Below are 18,427 nucleotides of genomic sequence, written 5' to 3'. Positions count from 1 at the left end.
TCAGTGTGCTCTGAAACCTAAACTAACATGGCGATCGGGCTGAAACTATAGCTACAAGCTATCTAAGAATGGTACTATAGAACGCCACCTCAAGGTAGGCCTGGTGGCGCCATCTCTTGGTCAGGCCGGAAACTTATCAATCCACCCTCGTATATCCTTCCTTAGAGGGGTACTTAGCCCTAGGGACTTTTCAATAAATTACAATTATAATAATACTGAACCAAAAAGTATTACCATTTGGCCTATTATTTTAGGTGGTACGACTAAAGCAGGACATAAGTGTTGATATTCTGGAATCTCATCAACTTCTCGTACCAGTTTTTTCTCAACAGTTTGTTCCCACCAGGGCTTCCATTGAGGCACCATTTGATCAATTTCGTTACTTTGAAGTAGTGTTTCGAATTCCTGTCTCTCTGCATTCGTTAATGCAGACCAGAGTACGTCAGCATTGTCCAAATCTATATTCGCAAGTCGCTCTTCTAAAGATGGACCCTGGCCAAAAAGAAACATTTTATTAAGTGACTAATAATATTAACGCGTACTACAGCGTGCAGAAAATACTGCATGTAAAATTATAAATATACAAATATAAAAAAAGATTACTATAATTCCAATTACAAATTGTACAGTTGAATCACTTCAAAGAAAAATAATTAATAAATAATAATATAATATAATAAATAATTAATAAATAATTAATTAAATGTTCACTTTGGAACATCATCAAATTAAAAAAAAAAATTTTGAATGCCTACTATAGGTTTTATAAATGTTGACCTCTCTACTGAAGTTCGAATAAGTCAGTGAAAAAATATTGATTAACGGCATGTGATACTTACAGTTTCCCCGGCTTTTTTCCCACAAAAATGAAAATTTTTAAAAACTTAATTCGGAGATACTACAAAATATCATAACGGACGTCCCCAGACTCTTTTTTGATGGATAATAAGACCAAAACTTTATTGTGCTAAATAAAAATTCTGTGCATATGCATTATTTGGAAGGTTACGTCGTTTTTCATCTCTGCATTTCCGATAATCTGGAAATTATTTATGAAATAAACTTATTTGATTAGCTGCAAACAAGGTTAGTTCCGGGAGATTAATTACTATGTTTATTTGTAAGTCCAAAGTTTTCGGCCAAAAATATTTGCTATTTTGGAAGTAACGCTCGGGTGAATTGTAAAACACATAACCTCGAAATATACACGCACGTTGTTAGCAATATCAAAAAAATTTTGATAAAAAACACAAAAAAAAGTCTGCGGGGACGTCCGTTAGCATGTTCGCTATCATTTTCCAGATTTTGAAGGCAAAATATTTCTTATCCTAGGAAAAAAGCCGGGCGAATCTAACACTGAAAAAATCGATACTATTTCCTAAGCGCTATGCAAATTAATCACATTTTTCTCAATTAAATCTTTTTTGAATTAACCTACAAAAAAAGTGTGTGGGGACGTCCGTTAGTATGTTCGCTATCATGTCCCAAGTTTCTAAGACAAAATATTTATTATTCTAGAAAAAAAGCCGGGGGAACCTAAAACTGGTAAAATCGACAAATTTCCAAGTATCACATGCCCTTAAGAACGTAACAGACTTCACTGCAAAGATAATTTTATTGCGAACAAATTCTCTATTCATAACACCACCATAGATTAATTATAAATAAAGTTACGGTTGGCAAAGGTTTAAAACCAGGGTAAACAGTGTCAATTTCACGATAGTGAACTTTGACTTGTTATATTTAGTTGAAAAATTATTAGAAACGAGGCGAATTCCTTGACATTTTCTTTAAAGGTAGGTGTCATAAAAATTAGAAAATTTAAATAATAGTAGCTTACAGTGTTAATTATAGAGGACATCCTTACAGAAGAACAAAAAGGATGTTTAGAAACTCGCGAGGGCGTAAAGATCTAGTCACTATAGACGCAGTTGCAATAACTCAAGCTCGTAAACATCAAAGGAATTTACACATGGCATACATTGACTACAATCAAACGTTGCCTTTCGTGCCGCATGACTATTTGCTTGAAGTCTTCAAACTTTACACGATGTGCAAACGCATCATTGACTTTTTAAGTCATACGAAGATGCTTTTGGGGCACAAGAATCAAGTGTTTTGATCATGGGCAACCAAGGATAACTAGATCAATAGGGATTACGACGGGTATATTTCAAGGGCTCATTCAGTGCACTATTGTTCTGTTTAGCCTTGAACCCATTAAGCCAAACACTAACTAGCAGGACTCGTGAGTTTACAATACATGATATTGAGGATGGTCATCAATTGACCTCTCTTCTATACATGGATGATCTCAAACTATACGCTAGTACCGACCAAAAACGGTAGCAACTGATCGATGTCACAAAGCAGTTTTCAATTATATCCACATGAAGTTCAGACTAGATGAATGCAGAACAGTGCATTTAACAAGAAAAGAATTAGGGAACGCAGAGTTAGAGAACGAGTTCGACAATGACATCGAAGCAATGACTAAGGTCGACTCATATAAATATCTGAGTAGTCTTGAATCTAAGGGTGCTCAGCATATGATATTTAAGAAAAAACTAACGACTGCTTTCACATAATCATAGCCTAACAACGACCTGGAAATATTCAGCAGAACCATCCGCACCGATATGACAAAGCACCAAATGCACCACAGTAATTCGACGATGAAATGGATGGTTCTACCATGACATAGAGGGGGTACAGGTATTGTAGATGTTCAGATACTGTGAATCTGCAGGAAACCTATCCAACCAAGATCCACAAGTATATTGAGCTAAGGCATGAAGTAAAAACAATATGGAGGAATGTGAAACCAGTATCTACTCATCCTATGGTGATTTCAGCTACAGGCAATGTGCACTGAAGAACCTAAGACGTCAAATATATTTATTTCAAAATAGTGCATTTCGATACGTATGTGAGAGGTGATTATTTAGCGAATGTATTTTAGGTAGTATTTTATATCACGAAAGGCGAAAAAATCATGTCAAAGTTGAAATTTTGAGGTTAGAATGGTATAAATGTAATTTTTCCGTTATTAATTTCATTTCTTTGTATAATTTCAAGATGAAATTGATCCCAAAGAACTTCATATATTATCAATTAAAAATTATTCAATCGCACACTTACATGATTCTAAACTTTAATTAGTAAAACGAACATATTATTTTTATCAAAACAGAAAATGCGTAACCTGCTTAATAAATTTATGAATGAAATGACTATTAAGTCAATCTAAAGAAATAATTGAATATAAAAATTTATAATTACTAGGAGGGTACAAAAAGTTCGAAGCCCGATGCTCGACCGGGTTGAGATTTTTATTCACACAAAGTTTGATAGTTGGGGGTTTAGGAGTCCTTTGTGTTCACTTGAATTCCTTTGAATTCACTGAAATTGCTTTGATTTCTTCTGAGTTTGTTGCATTCTGTGTAATCTTTTTAATATTAGCGAACTGCTAGAAATTCTTTGAACACTTACAGGTTCTTTTAAGTTCTTTTAATTCCATAGAAATCTTCTATATTCCTTGGAATTCCTTGAATGATCTGAATTCCATAAATTCTTAGAAATTCCTTAACCTCATTTGAATTTCTTGAATGCGTATAAATTACCTGAATTGCTTGCATTATCTTGAAGTCCTTGGAATTCCCTAAATTATCTAGGTTCAGGTAATTCAAGGAATGTACATAATTCAAGGACTTCACGAAATATAAGGAATTCGCGTTATTGACGGAATTCAAAGAGCTCGAGAAATTCCGTGAAATACTTGAATTCCGTGAATTCCAATAATTATTAAAATTCTGTAAACACCTTGAATTCTACAAATTCCTTGCATTTAGTAAATCACTTGAATTCCGTAAATTTCATAAATTCCTTGGAATTTTATAAAATCCTCGAATCCCGTTAAATTCGTCAATTCTCTGAATTCCATAAATTCCCTGAACCCAGATAATTTAGAGCATTATAAGGACTTCAAGATAATGCAAGCATTTCAGGAAATGTAGATGCAATCCAGGAATTTAGACGAGGTTAAGGGCATGTGATCCTTAGAAAATTGTCGGATTTACCAGTTTTAGGTTTCCCCGGATTTTTTTCTAGAATAATAAATATTTTGTCTTTAAAATTCGGGAAATGATAGCGAACATGCTAACGGACATCCCCACATACTTTTTTGTGGGTTAATTCATAAATGTTTTAATTGAGCAAAATGTGATTAATTTGCATAGCGCTTAGGAAACAGAATCGATTTTTTCAGTGTTAGATTCCCCTGGCTTTTTTCTAGGGCAAGAAATATTTTGCCTTCAAAATCTGGGAAATGATAGCGAACATGCTAACGGACGTCCCCACACACTTTTTTTTGTGTTTCTTTATCTAAAAATTTTTGATATTGCGAACAACCAGCGTGTATATTTCAAGGTTATGTGTGTTACAATTCACCCGAGCGTTACTTCCAAAGTACACAATATTTTTGGCCGAAAACTTTGGACTTACAAATAACATAGTAACTAATCTCCCAGAACTAACCTTGTTTTTAGGCAATCAAAAAAGTTTATTTCATAAATAATTTCCAGATTATCGGAAAGGCAGAGATGAAAAACGACGTAACCTCAAAATAATGCATATGCATAAAATTTCTATTTAGCACAATAAATTTTTTTGTTATTATCCCTCAAAAAAGAGTCCGGGGACGTCCGTTATGATATTTTATAGCATCTCCGAATTCACTTTTTAAACATTTACATTTTTGTGGAAAAAAAGCCGGGGAAACTGTAAGTGTCACATGCCCTTAAGGAATTTAAAAGAATTTCAAAGAATTTGAGGAATTCATATAATGCAGAGCATTCAGAGGAATATAAAAGATTTCAATGAAACTATAAAAGAATCTAAAAGCATTATAAGTATTTTATGCTATTCACCAGAATTAAAAATAGGTTTCTTTTTTAATAACGAGATATCGAAGTGGATTCGGATTCTCGGAAATTTCAAGGACCCGAAGTCATTTTAGTACTCGAAACTTTTGAGAACATGAAGTGATTCAAGTAATCAACAATTTCGTGAACCCGGAGTAATTCTAGTACTTAAAACCTCCGAGAACCCGAAACAACTTGAGTACTCGCAAATTTCGAGAACCCGACCTGCCCCGAGTACGCGAGAATTCGTTTATTCTCGAGCCCGAAAAAAAATTATTTTTAGAATCTATGAAATTTAAATTTTTGCGGCCAAACACTTGATGACGCAGTAAAAATTTAAAAATTGTTACAAATTTTATGAGTGATATGACTTTTGTGTCAGTTTAAAAAGTTCAGACAAAATTTACCATTACTATCTACATTTGTCTTCAGATTATTATTATTAATATAATATTGCATACGAATATTACTTTAAACAAATAAATTGAAATTATGCATCATTATAATTTTCATTTGATTTTTAAAAAGTACAGTGAAACATTAAATAAATATTATGATATATTCTCGTAAATATTTTAACTAAATTGCCGGGTCGTAGAAGGAGATATATGCAGTTATTTTATGAATGACTATTAGTAACTACTGCATCAAGTGAAACAATTAGGTATTAGGTTGGGCCAAAAATGTACATTTTCGAATTTTCGACCGGCGCATTCGCCAAATCATTCTTTCATGGAAACAAATACATTATTTTTAACCAAATGAGTTTTGGTACTAAGTTATAAAAAAAATGTGATCATCTCGAAAGTTGCATAAAATTGCAATTTTTGTAGATTCGTAGCAAGCCTTCCATTTGATTATTTAACTTGAAGTATTCAAAAAACATTTTTGAGGATATTGAGAACAGATTTATACAAAAAATGCATTATTTTTTATTTATAGTTTTGAAGCAATTACCAAATGATAACAAGTGAAAAATTTCAGCCCAACAGCAGCTTTACTCTTAAACTGTAGAATTTATGGCAGCTGAATTGAACTCAAAGTGACTTATTGTTAGAGGCTTAGGACTTCCAAATGCAGGCTCGACTATAAAACCCCCTGCTTCAGGCAAGAAGACTACAACTGTCGTCTGACTTAAAACACAGAGCTCGTTTCAGACTCTCTTAAGACTTCTATTTTAATTCGTACCTCAAGAGAACACTTGAAAATACTACACGGAGTACTAAAAATCATTTCGTTTGAAAATAACAAGAAAGATGTATTCATTTGTTTCCACGAGAGAACGATTTGGCGAATGTGCCGGTCGAAAATTCCAAAATGTATATTTTTGGGCCACACTAGTAGGTATGGAGAAGAAGGAACAAATAAATGTATATCCCGTTCGACGACCAATTCTGAGTTTTTTGATCTATTTTAAATGTCCAAACTAACATCTTCTTCGTCGTCTGAATCCAATTGTTCTGGGTCTTCTTCACGTCTGTCGTTAAAAATGTCTTCCATTATACTTGGTTCCTCCGCCTGCTGTTTTAGTCGTTCGAAGATTTCTAACATTTTTTTTTTATTTTCTGGGTCGTAATCTCGAACTTGCATTTCCAATTCTACCCAATCTTTATAAAAAGATTCTGAGCAATCCTGATGTCCTTCTGACTGGTAACATTTAAGAGAGCAGTAATTGATACCACATTGTGGACACGTGTACTGGCGTGGTTTCTCGTCACATCTAAAATTCCAAATTGTTTTATTTTATATGTATTAGTTATGCGTCGGATCTAGTTGTCTACTCTAAGTTGAAATTGACAATGAAAAGAGAAATATTAAGAGAACTGTTGTGTTATTACGTTGCAGATACAGTCCATTTTAGCGTGAGTCGATAATATTACGGGATATTTATAAACAAATTACTACATTTTTCATAAAGACCGCCTTATTTTTGAGGCATAACATTTTCCTTTCGGGAACGTTCTTCGATGCCCGAAATACAGCAGTAAGTAACCAATTTAATCCTATCTTCATGCGCGCATTTTTCACAGCTGTAAGTGTTAGAAGGGGCATTTTTTCTGAAATGTTGAAATTTTAACCTAAATTTTTAAAAAACGCGAGAACTTTTTGCTTGAGTAGATGCGCGCACCTTCCACGCCTACAAACGATGGAGGGATTATTTAAATCATAAAAAGAGAGACACGACTTTTGAGATTTTTTTTTATGTTAGAGATCAAAGCACCATGTCGAATCCACGGAATTTAAGTAGCCCATGCTTTGACGAACTTTTTAAGAAATAAAACATTGTAAGTCAGACCAATTAGACAAATATCTTAGCGATGCCTATAAACTGAAGAAAAATATGAAAATTTCCGATTGTTAAATAATATTAAATATGCACATTGAAACTGAAATGTAACCCCGTTTTTCCAGATTTGCCGACAAAAAGTATCGAGGGAACTTTAGAGTTGAAAAAACTTTCAGTGAGACTTTTGTTCCTCATTATTCAAGTTTTTTGTAAATTTTTTAATTGATTCAGTTAAAATTGATGGAAATATCAATTATACAAGAAAGCAGGCCACGCCGCCAGCGGCTAGCATGCTGCCCAATGGTGCTGAGTGCTCGCGGAGCTATCATTGGCAGCGTGACATGCTCTGCCAAAAAAATTTCTGGTAATTTTACCACTTTCAGGGTAGGGAGGATACCCAAGGGCGCGGCCGGGGATCCAGTACGGGGGACGAATCCTAAAAAAAAAAGGTAATCGGAGAAAAGAAAACACTGTTTATAAGCAATATAACGTGAACATATTAGATGTGTGCAAAACTTTACCCCTCCACCCTCCCAAGACTGACATTACAACTGTTTCAATTTTGTTGAAAAATCTAAAATTAAAATTTTGATTAAAATTCGTTATTAATCATTTTCTATGGAACAAAACGGTAAAAATAAGTATGTTTCAATACCCGTGCAGATAATGAATTGTAATAATAAAAATTGATGAAAATGATACATTTTTAAGGGTAGCTAAGAATAAAATTTAGTGCAAAATAAGGAACAAAATATTAACTTATTCATTATAAATAAAAGATGTACTTTATTTTGCAATAACTAAATAAGCAATCCCTGGCCGAGGTACAAAAATAAATGTAACATACATTTGATATAATAGTGTTGAACGTAATGTAGAAAAGTTTGAATTTTGAAAAAATCGAGGGCGAAGCACGAAATACGTAATGATAATGTGTTCGTTAAAGCCGAAGGAGCTTTAACAAACAGCATTAGAAATATCTGGTTGAATTTTCAACATATTTCTAACATTGACGGATAATTCGCAATCACCAAATTAAAGTTTTGTCGATGCTTTGACCTCTAATTCAGAAAAAGTTTGTGCACAACTGTGTAGAAGTACAACGACTGAGCATGCAACGTGAAGTAAATACATTATCGAGCGCGAACCGCAAGAACCAAAAGTCGCACACCCTAGACGCACTGCAACTTGAAAGTGATAAGAATGTGCCCGCGCCGCGGGAACATTATTTTTCGTCGAAGCGTTCAACCAATTGTTAACTTTTTTATGTTTCTTATTACTTTTCAAGAATGAAAAACTTGTCACCATAGTGTGCAAGTTTTCAAGTATTTTTACCGCGAAGATTTAAGCCTTGATTTAAATAAGTAAATCATAATAAAAACATTAAAAATGACGAAAAATGTAAAAATTATAATAAAGTAACAATTATTATAACAATTACCAAACAGCCGATAATTAGTCGACATTTTGTAATAAATTAAGTAAGTTGCCCCCTTTCACATCTGCAAGCGAAAATGGAGTCATACTTTTTACATAAATAAGTTGATCTGGAAACTCCCTCAAAGTACGTATAGTCGACATTGAAAGTTAACAGATGTAAAAAATTAATATATTATCTGGTGCCCATTAAAAATGCATTTAGGGGTCCTATACATTTTTAATCGATAAATATATTTTGGATTGCATCAGAAACAAATGAATTAAAAATTCCGTAATGTAGTTGATGACAAGAATATTCCTTTCACTTTTACTGTTTCAATATGAATACAGTGAAACCTCGATAATTCGAACCTCTATATTTCGAATTTTCGATAATTCGAACTTTTCTGTGGCCCCGGCTGAAATCTGATGTTTCCCATTTTAATATTTCTCGATAATTCAAAGAAAATTGTGTGCTCCGCCGTGATGATAACCTCTATAATTCGAAGTACAGCCTGTGAAAATTTTCAAGTTTAATTATGATTTTTTTGGCATTATAATATTAACTGGAACAAAAGGTAAAGTGGTAAAAAAAAACGCTCAATATTTGTAAACAGATTAATTTAAACTGTTGAAATAGCTGCTATCAAAATGGGAGTAAAAACTTAGTTTCCTATTGATTAACTCCCCTTGGAAGATGTGGACAACGGAAACTTGATTGAAACTTAAGGCATAGATTTTAGTAATGCTTGACTAGAGTTCAGACATGTAGAACCAACACAAAGGTATTCTCTGCCCAAGATGAACGTCACAAATGATCTGCGTGCACTAATAGGTACTGATCCCTAAGACCGGAGATTTGTCCAGTCCTAAGAACTCTCGGCCTACAGCTTGTTTAAACATCATCTACAAGTTATTTACTAGCATCCTCCAAGAGAGGATATGAACATCTATTGAGTCGGCTTGGAAAATAATATTTGAACAACATGAATGCAAGAGAGGGCTGGCAAGTTGCAGAGAGAACCTCTAACAGACAGGTGTCTTACTCAGGATTGCATCTGGTATCAACGCAATCTGTCCATAGATTGTATTGACTACTGAAGGGCATTCGAAAACACGAACCATGAGCTACATACGAAACTCCTATAAAAGAGCTTATGCTCTTGTAGCGGACAAGATTTTTCATAACACCTGACAAAAGACGAATGACTACCAGCTATGTCACCTATAAAAGGGGCTTTTTGAACCCCGTTGAAAAAAGGATTACAAATCTTTTTACGTTCTTTTTCTTTTATATTTCTCGGTTTCAAACGCGCCCTAGTAAGGAAAAATTATTAATTTTTTTACAAGACTATTAATTTTTGACACCTCTACCCCTCTTTTAGTTATGCTTTTAACGGATTTGCAATTTTAATGTTGGGAAACAAACCGTAAGGGGTAACGCGAGGTACCAGTGTATCAAAATTTTAGACAGGCGTCAGAGGTGTTCTGAAGGAGTGACTCTTTTCGAGACTTCTTATTCGGGTGAGGAAGCTTGCTAAACTCCCGTGATAATTCTTGTTCAATGCCCGTCGTCGATGCGCTGCTAGTTTGTTTTATGTTGGGCATTTTGCTAAGTAAGACATGTTTTAATGGTGAAATCTAAATAGTGCATTTTAAATGCAAATTCATCATAAGTGCAGAATGCACTGAAAAATTGTGTATCTGCTTTTAGCGAGAGAGAGTTATTAGTTTTTAGCAATAGGCAATTCCGCTAAGATGCATTTTAAATTTATTTTGTAATTATTCTTGATGATATTTTTATCTTATCAGTTATTATTATTTAAACCATTTGTTTCGAGGTGCGTTATGAGTGGAATGACACGATAGACAAGTGTAGAACGAAGAACGGAAGGAAAGATACTAATTACGTGGGATAAGGGCAATAGGTAAGGTTGACGTTGAGTTGCGGAACGGTCAGGGGATCACAGCAGGTGGTGCCTTCACGATCCATTCTTCTACCTTCTCCGCAGTACAACATTAGCCGTCGAACGTTTGACACATATTTCCCAAAATTTTAAAAATTGCTGCGAAATATTTATTTTGAAGGATACAATGCTAGAATATAAATAAACAAATCTAAATAACACAGGACCACAAGATGAAATTGAGGTGGAGCATCTTTCAGCCTAGTTGACCTTATGTTTTTAGGGTCGCTGATCACGATCCCGTTGTCCATATGACCCCATCACGTCTGGACTCTGTTCGTGTGTGTCTATTCGTGTATGTGGGTACTGTGTGTAGACTCGTGTTTCTGCAAGTAGATCTGCGTTAACTTACGTGGGTCCGTTTTTATGTGTGTGAGTGTGTATTTGCATATGTGGGTACAATCTGAGTCTTTGTGTGGATCCGTGTATTTCTATGTGTGCCTGTGTGTGTATGCTTCTGTGCTGATTCCGCTCATTTCTCAAGGGTTTTTGTAGCGATGTAAAAAATTGCGGGTGTTGAAGCAATTCTAATTCAAAATTTGAGTTCAGATGTTATATAACGAGATTAGTTAGGTTGGAAGAATGGATTCTTTTGATGGAATCGCATAGTAGATTTGTACACGCAATGCAAATTGAAAATTTATGTACGCCGTGTTTTTTTGTTCGTAAAAGATCTACGGAGGGATTTTCTTTTGTGTACATTTGATGTGCCTCTTTTCAAAGACCAACAGTAGTCTGACATCATGTTCACATCCCAAAATCCTTGATATCGTCTCTCAGTCTTTCAAGTCTTGGTGAAATCTCTCACCCTGCTCCTCACTGAAGTCCCCCAGATTTTCAGGGGAATAATCAATGTGCTTTCAATGTATCTGTAAATTGCCTTTCCTGATTCGTGATGACATATTTCCCACAAACAATACAAAAGTAGTTTAATCGATGATAACATGGGGTTGTTGATGAACTTGTAGCGTTAGACTCTAAAAGGGCCAAGTTTTCCACCAAATTAGAGTTGCGGTCGCATGATGACGACACGACGATTGCAGGCCCGCTTACTCACCCTGAACGATCGCCGATACTGGGTTTCCGAAACCCTGTATCGTACGGCTACTTTTTCTTGTGCCTGCCATGACGGCTTGAACGCCTTCACCCAGGTACTTCGCCGGTGATCCGTTGCCCACCGTCACCACGTGAAGGTGCCCTGGGAGCAGGCACAAAAAATGTCGATTCACGATGTCCCTTCTTATAGCATATTATGTAAGTAATAAATCTTGACCTCTATTTGACCTGCAGATTGAGCCTGTTGGTCAAATCTAAGGTCATCCTTTACGGTGAAAATACTCAACAGTTGAATGTGATTTCGTAAAATGATAGGCCCATGGTCTGAAATTTAAATTCGGTTGAATGTAAACACTCAATCTTGAAATTAAACATTAACTCATTCAATTTCTCATTTTAGACTCTGAACCTATTATTTCACGTGATCACATCTACCGGGATCGTAAACAGCGACCCCAAAAACATATAGGTCCACTGGTTTGAGACCCGGTCATACATAACACATCAGCTGAGAGATTAAAAGGATTTTACCTCTAGATGACCTTCAGAGGTCATTTTGACCAACAGGTCAACTCGTATTCGGACGTAGAATTTTCCGCTCTTTCAGAATCCGGGGTAAAAAATTTCATCAATCGATATTAAGGTGTTTGACCTTCATTTAACCTTGACCTAGACGTGATGGGGTCATATGGACACCGGGATCGTGATCAACGACCCCAAAAACTTAAAGGTCCACTGCTTCGAGATCCGTTCCTAGCTAAGAAATCAGCCGAGATATAACAAGAAGAATTTGACCTCTGGATGACCTCCAAACGACCTTGAGAGGTCGGTTCGACAAACAGTTTAAGATGTATTCGGATATAAAATTTTCCGCTCTTTCAGAGTCCGGGGTAAAAAAATTGCATCAATCGAATTAAGGTGTTTGACCTTCATTTGACCTTGATCTAGACTTGAATGAATAAAATCCTAAAGCCACGCAAATAGCATATATATATATATATATAAATATATCATACACTATCACATAAGAAATTACCGCTCCCGTTTATCCACCTAAGCGTGTATATTCTCCTTCCTTATCTCGCTCTATGTTTCCGTTTAAGATAAACCATCCCAACTTCGGAAACATAAACGGAAACATAGAGGGAGATAAGGAAGGATATATATTGTTAAAGAGTTTGGAGGAGTTGGGATGGTTTATCTTAAACAGAAACATAGAGGGAAATAAGGAAGGAGAATATGCACGCTTAGGAGGAGAAAGGGGAGCAGTAATTGATTATGTGATAGTGGATGATGAGGTAAGAGAGAAAGTCAAGAAACTAGGTGCAGGAAATTATATTGATTCGGATCACTTTCCGTTAATAGTAACATTAGAGGGAGAAAAAATTAATAGCAATATGGATAAAAAGGAGGAATAAATAAAAAAACAGGAAAAGGGAATTGATCAACGGAAGAAGAGAATAGATGTAGAATGTAGAATATGTAGAATATAGGAGAAGAAAGAGCGAGTATACTAAGTCGTGTAAGCAAAAGAAAAAGGAAGAGAATAAAAAATTTGAGAAAGAGGCCGAGAAGGCTCGGGCGGAAGAAGAGGTTTGATAGGTAGTAAACAGAGAAAAAACAAGAAAAAGAGTAAACCAGGATAGCGAAATCGTAGAATGGAAACAATATTTGATGAATTTTCTAGGAGTAGAAAGAACAAAGGAGAGGAGATCGTGTAAAGACCTACGAATTTTACCGACGTTTCGTGAACATTTTTTCAGGGCTGACCTGAAACTAAGGTTTCAGGTTATGTTGTTCTTATGCATACTCTCTACGATGCCTGTGATGGGCCAGAGCGCCCCATCGTGGGGACTGGTCGAACCTGATTGGCCAAGCATGTCTGTTTTCAAATACCCAGGAGGACGGAAAGCCAAATCGGATTGGTATTATATCCATTATCCATATGAGATGTTATTAAGGTGTTTTAAGATTTCGATTGCTTCTCTATGTTTTCTTGGAAAGATATTGTGTGTTTTTGCAATGACTGTTGTTTTGTCAAATAAAATTTTATGTCCTATTTCGATATGATGTTGAGCTAGTGCTGATTGCGTGAAATGCTTTAGCCCCTGGGGTTTGTTCATAGAATTGGTTATTAAAAGAGAAGTAAGTATTATTGAGACAGAGTTCTATCAAAGGTACGAGCTCGGAAGGGAAGTTTGTAAAAGATTTAATAATATCAATTTTATCAGAGATTGGTACTTTCCTAAAGAAAGATACTATGTCGAAACTCACTACGATGTCTTGGGGTTGAATGTGAATCTGTTGTACCTTTTTGATAAAATCAAATGAGTTTTGGATGTGAGTGATGGAGTTTCGTGTAAAAGGATTTAGTTTTGTAGAGAGGTAGCGTGCTAGATTGTAAGTTGTGAGTGTATTGTGCTGACTATCGGTCTGAGTGGAGTTATCTATGTAGATTTTTGGGAGCCCGTAAAGTCTTGGAGAGATAGGATTAGCAGACATTAATTTAGATATTGTTTGGCTGTCAAGTTTAGAGTCTTTGAGAAGGATTTTTGTTTTACTGACTATTGTTTTTGTAGTGTTCTTTTAAAGTTTTGTGTATGTATCGTCAGTTAGAAGGTCCAAGATTTTGTTGTTATAGTTTTCTTTATTCAGAGATCTTTAATCCATTAGGATTGGTCAATAGATGTGCGGTTTAATGTAGACCAAATTCTCTTGAAAGAAAGAATACAACATACCAAATTCCTCTTGCACACTACATCAAGGAAACTATTAAAACTTCACCTTTTCCTATCAAACACACTCAGATTTGCCATTTGGTCTACATTAAACCGCATATCTATTGACCAATCTCAATGGATTAAGGATCTCTGAATAAAGAAGACTATAACAACAAAATCTTGGACCTTTTAATTGTCGATACATACACAAAACTTTAAAAGAACACTACAAAACAATAGTCAGGAAAACAAAAACCCTTCTGAAAGACTCTAAACTTGACAGCCAAACAATATGTAAATTAATACCTGCTAATCCTATCTCTCCAAGACTTTACGGTCTCCCAAAAATCCATATAGATAACTCCACCCAGACCGATCGTCAGCACAATAAACTCACTAACTTACAATCTAGCACGCTACCTCGCTACAAAACTAAATCCTTTTACACGAAACTCCATCACTCACAACCAAAACTCATTTGATTTTATCAAAAAGATACGACAGATTCACATTCAACCCCAAGACATCGTAGTGAGTTTCGACATAGTATCTCTCTTTACGAAAGTACCAATCTCTGATAAAATTGATATTATTAAATCTTTTACTAACTTCCCTTCCGAGCTCGTACCTTTGATAGAACTCTGTCTCAATAATACTTACTTCTCTTTTAATAGCCAATTCTACGAACAAACCTCAGGGCAGCAGTGGGATCCCCAATCTCACCTGTAATAGCCAATGTCTTTATGGAACATCTAGAAAATAAAATCTTCAACCAAGCCAAGTTTAAAGCGGAATTTTTGTTCCATTACGTTGATGACACTTTTGTCATCTGGCGACATGGACGAGATGAACTAAATATGTTTTTCGATTTCATCAATCGATTACATCCTAATATCCAGTTTACAATGGAAATTGAACAAAACAGAAAATTGACTTTCTTGGGCGGATTAGTTTACAAAAGGTCCGATAACACATTATGACATGAATTTTACAGAAAACCCACGCATACAAACAGATACCTACATGCCTCCTCCCACCATCACCCATCTCAAAAACAATCTGTCCTCAACTCCCTTGTATACAGAGCTGTCTCCATAACAGATAAAGATAACTTACAAAAGGAATTACAAGGCGTTAAACAAATCCTAATACAGAGCGATTGCACAAACAAATTGATAAGGCAATAAGAAAATGCACTCGAAAAAACAAGTTAACACAACATACAAAAGAAAAAGAGAGAAAAACAACCACCACCCTACCGTACATCCAAGGTGTCACAGAACAAATAGGAAGAATTCTCAACAAACACAACATCCGAACCATATTTACCACCTGCGAATGCTGAAATATATAAAATCCCTTGTTCTTGTGGCAAAGTCTATATTGGAGAAACCGGGAGAGCGGTGAGCTAACATATAAAGGAATATGAGAGTAAAGTCAGGCTAAAACATTTCACGCAATCAGCACTAGCTCAACATCTAATCGAAACAGGACATAACATTTTATTTGACAAAACAACAGTCATTGCAAAGACACACAACATCTTTCCAAGAAAACATAGAGAATCAATCGAAATCTTAAAACACCTTAATAACATCTCATATGGATAATGGATATAATACCAATCCGATTTGGCTTTCCGTCCTCCCGGGTATTTTAAAACAGACTTGCTTGGCCAATCAGGTTCGACCAGTCCCCACGATGGGGCGCTCCGGCCCATCACAGACATCATAGAGAGTATGTATAAAAAACAACATAACCTGAAACCTCAGCTTTAGGTCAGCCCTGAAAAAGTGAACTTTAATGTTCACGAAACGTCGGTAAAATTCGTAGGTCTTTACACGACCTCCTCTCCTTTGTTCTTTCTACTCCTAGGAAATTCATCAATATTGTTTCCATTCTACCATTTCGATATCCTGGTTTACTCTTTTTCTTGTTTTTTCTCTGTTTACTACCTTTCAAACCTCTTCTTTCGCATGAGACTTCTCGGCCTCTTTCTCAAATCTTTTATTCTCTTTCTTTTTCTTTTGCTCACACGACTCATTATACTCGCTCTTTCCTCTCCTATATTCTGCATTGATTTTTTCTCTTCATTTTCTTAATTCCTTTCTGACCTCCTACATTTTCCCTTCATAATTCTCATCCCACCCACTTCTATTCTCTTCTTTACTAACTTCTTTTTTGCTTGTGCACGCTAATCCTCTTTTTATTTCTTTTATAATTTTTTCTATCTCGTGTACATTTTCATCTCCAATTTCGATATTTCTGACTTTTTCTTTAAACTGTTCTTTTCCTTCCGTCGATCAATTCCCTTTTCCTGTTTTTATATTTTTTCCTCCTTTTTATCCATATTGCTATTACTTTTTTCTCCCTCTAATGTTACTATTAAGGGAAAGTGATCCGAATCAATATAATTTCCTGCACCTAGTTTCTTGACTTTCTCTCTTACCTCATCAACTACTATCACATAATCAATTACTGTTCCCCTTTCTCCTCCTAAGCGTGGATATTCTCTTTCCTTATTTCCCTCTATGTTTCTGTTTAAGATAAACCATCCCAACTCCTCCAAGCTCTTTAACAGTATATATCCTTCCTTATGTCCCTCTATGTTTCCGAAGTTGGGATAATTTATCTTAAACGGAAACAGAGCAAGATAAGGAAGGAGAATATACGCGCTTGGGAGGATAAAGGGGAGCGGTAATTTCTTATGCGATAGTGAATGATTATATATATATATGATATTTGCGTGTCTTTAGGATTTTATTTATTCAAGTCTAGATCAAGGCCAAATGAAGGTCAAACACCTTAATTCGATTGATGCCATTTTTTTACCCCGGATTCTGAAAAAGCGGAAAATTTTACGTCCGAATACGTGTTGACCTGTTGGTCAAACTGACCTCTGAAGGTCATTTGGAGGTCATCTAAAGGTAAAATCCTTCTTTTAATCTCTCAGCTGATGTGTTATATATGACCGGGTTTCAAACCAGTGGACCTTTATGTTTTTGGGGTCGCTGTTTACGATCCCGGTGGATGTGATCACGTGAAATGATAGGTTCAGAGTCTAAAATGAGAAATTGAATAAGTTAATGTTTAATTTCAAGCCTGAGTGTTTACATTTAACCGAATTTTAATTTCAGACCATGGGCCTATCATTTTACGAAATCACATTCAACTGTTGAGCATTTTCACCGAAAAGGATGACCTTAGATTTGACCAACAGGCTTATTCTCTTTTTATCTCTTTTTATCAACATGAATCATCATGAAAGCATTAAATCTATTATTGTGTAAAGTATATGTAAATGGTTCGTCGGGGGTTGAAGAAAGAGACGGTTTAGAAAAGGCTCCTTGGACAGACTCGAGATGGAAAATATGATGGTAAAAAAGGGGATACGAAAGGGCTACTTTTATTTGGAATGGAAGCTTCTAATGTGTCCCCTAAGGGTTTACATTTTTCTTGCACCTTCTTCTTTATTCCTTTACACACCGCCCATACACTCACTTGGTGGTGGAAGGGGGACCTACAGTTTAAGGTGGGTCCCGAACCACCAAGAGCAACAGCTTTAAGTACTTAGAAAAAACCTTTTTCTCGAGAGGTACCGGTCCCGCAACTCTCCGGAGATAAACAACTCCCTTTCTAGGCTAGTGTTCACCGCATGGGCCGCCGAGGCTCTTCCAGAGTGCAAGGCGGGAATCGAACCCGCAAGCCGACGGAGTGAATCCAAAGCCTACGCTTTAGCACCCACGACCATCGTCCCACTTCCTACTTTGATTTAATATATTAATCTCATCTTAGAAGAAAAAATTAAGAGAAAGGTATGGTGAGAAGTTAGGATGGAAGAGAAAAAGATATATACACTGGCATACCCGGACGATATAGTGTTGATGGCAGAGGATAAAGAAGGGATGACGGGCTTGAGTACTGGATTGGAGAAATACTAAGGTAGGAAAAATTTGGATTTACGAGGGTGGATTGATAAGTTTCCGGCCTGACCAAGAAAAACAACGTTTTTAAGAATTTTTTTTTTTATTTCTCAACATAATCTCCTCCAAGGCT

The 18,427-nt window shown here is 35.7% G+C and overlaps 1 protein-coding gene across 1 annotated transcript in view; it reads right to left on the bottom strand.

The window, feature by feature from the left end:
• LOC117169182 (zinc finger HIT domain-containing protein 2) overlaps positions 1-18,427 on the bottom strand; it is an 86,577-nt gene that overhangs the window by 9,422 nt on the left and 58,728 nt on the right. Inside the window, exons 2-3 of the mRNA XM_033355409.1 lie at positions 6,354-6,642; positions 235-492 (exon numbers count right to left, since the gene is read on the bottom strand). Of these exons, the coding sequence (XP_033211300.1) occupies positions 235-492; positions 6,354-6,642 (547 nt within the window). The remainder of the gene's footprint in view (positions 1-234; positions 493-6,353; positions 6,643-18,427) is intronic.

Source organism: Belonocnema kinseyi, chromosome 3 (genome assembly GCF_010883055.1).
Source record: "Belonocnema kinseyi isolate 2016_QV_RU_SX_M_011 chromosome 3, B_treatae_v1, whole genome shotgun sequence".
Classification (NCBI taxonomy): Eukaryota; Metazoa; Arthropoda; class Insecta; order Hymenoptera; family Cynipidae; genus Belonocnema; species Belonocnema kinseyi.
The sequence above is the reverse complement of the archived record's forward strand: the minus strand, read 5'-3'. Positions and strand labels throughout refer to the sequence as shown.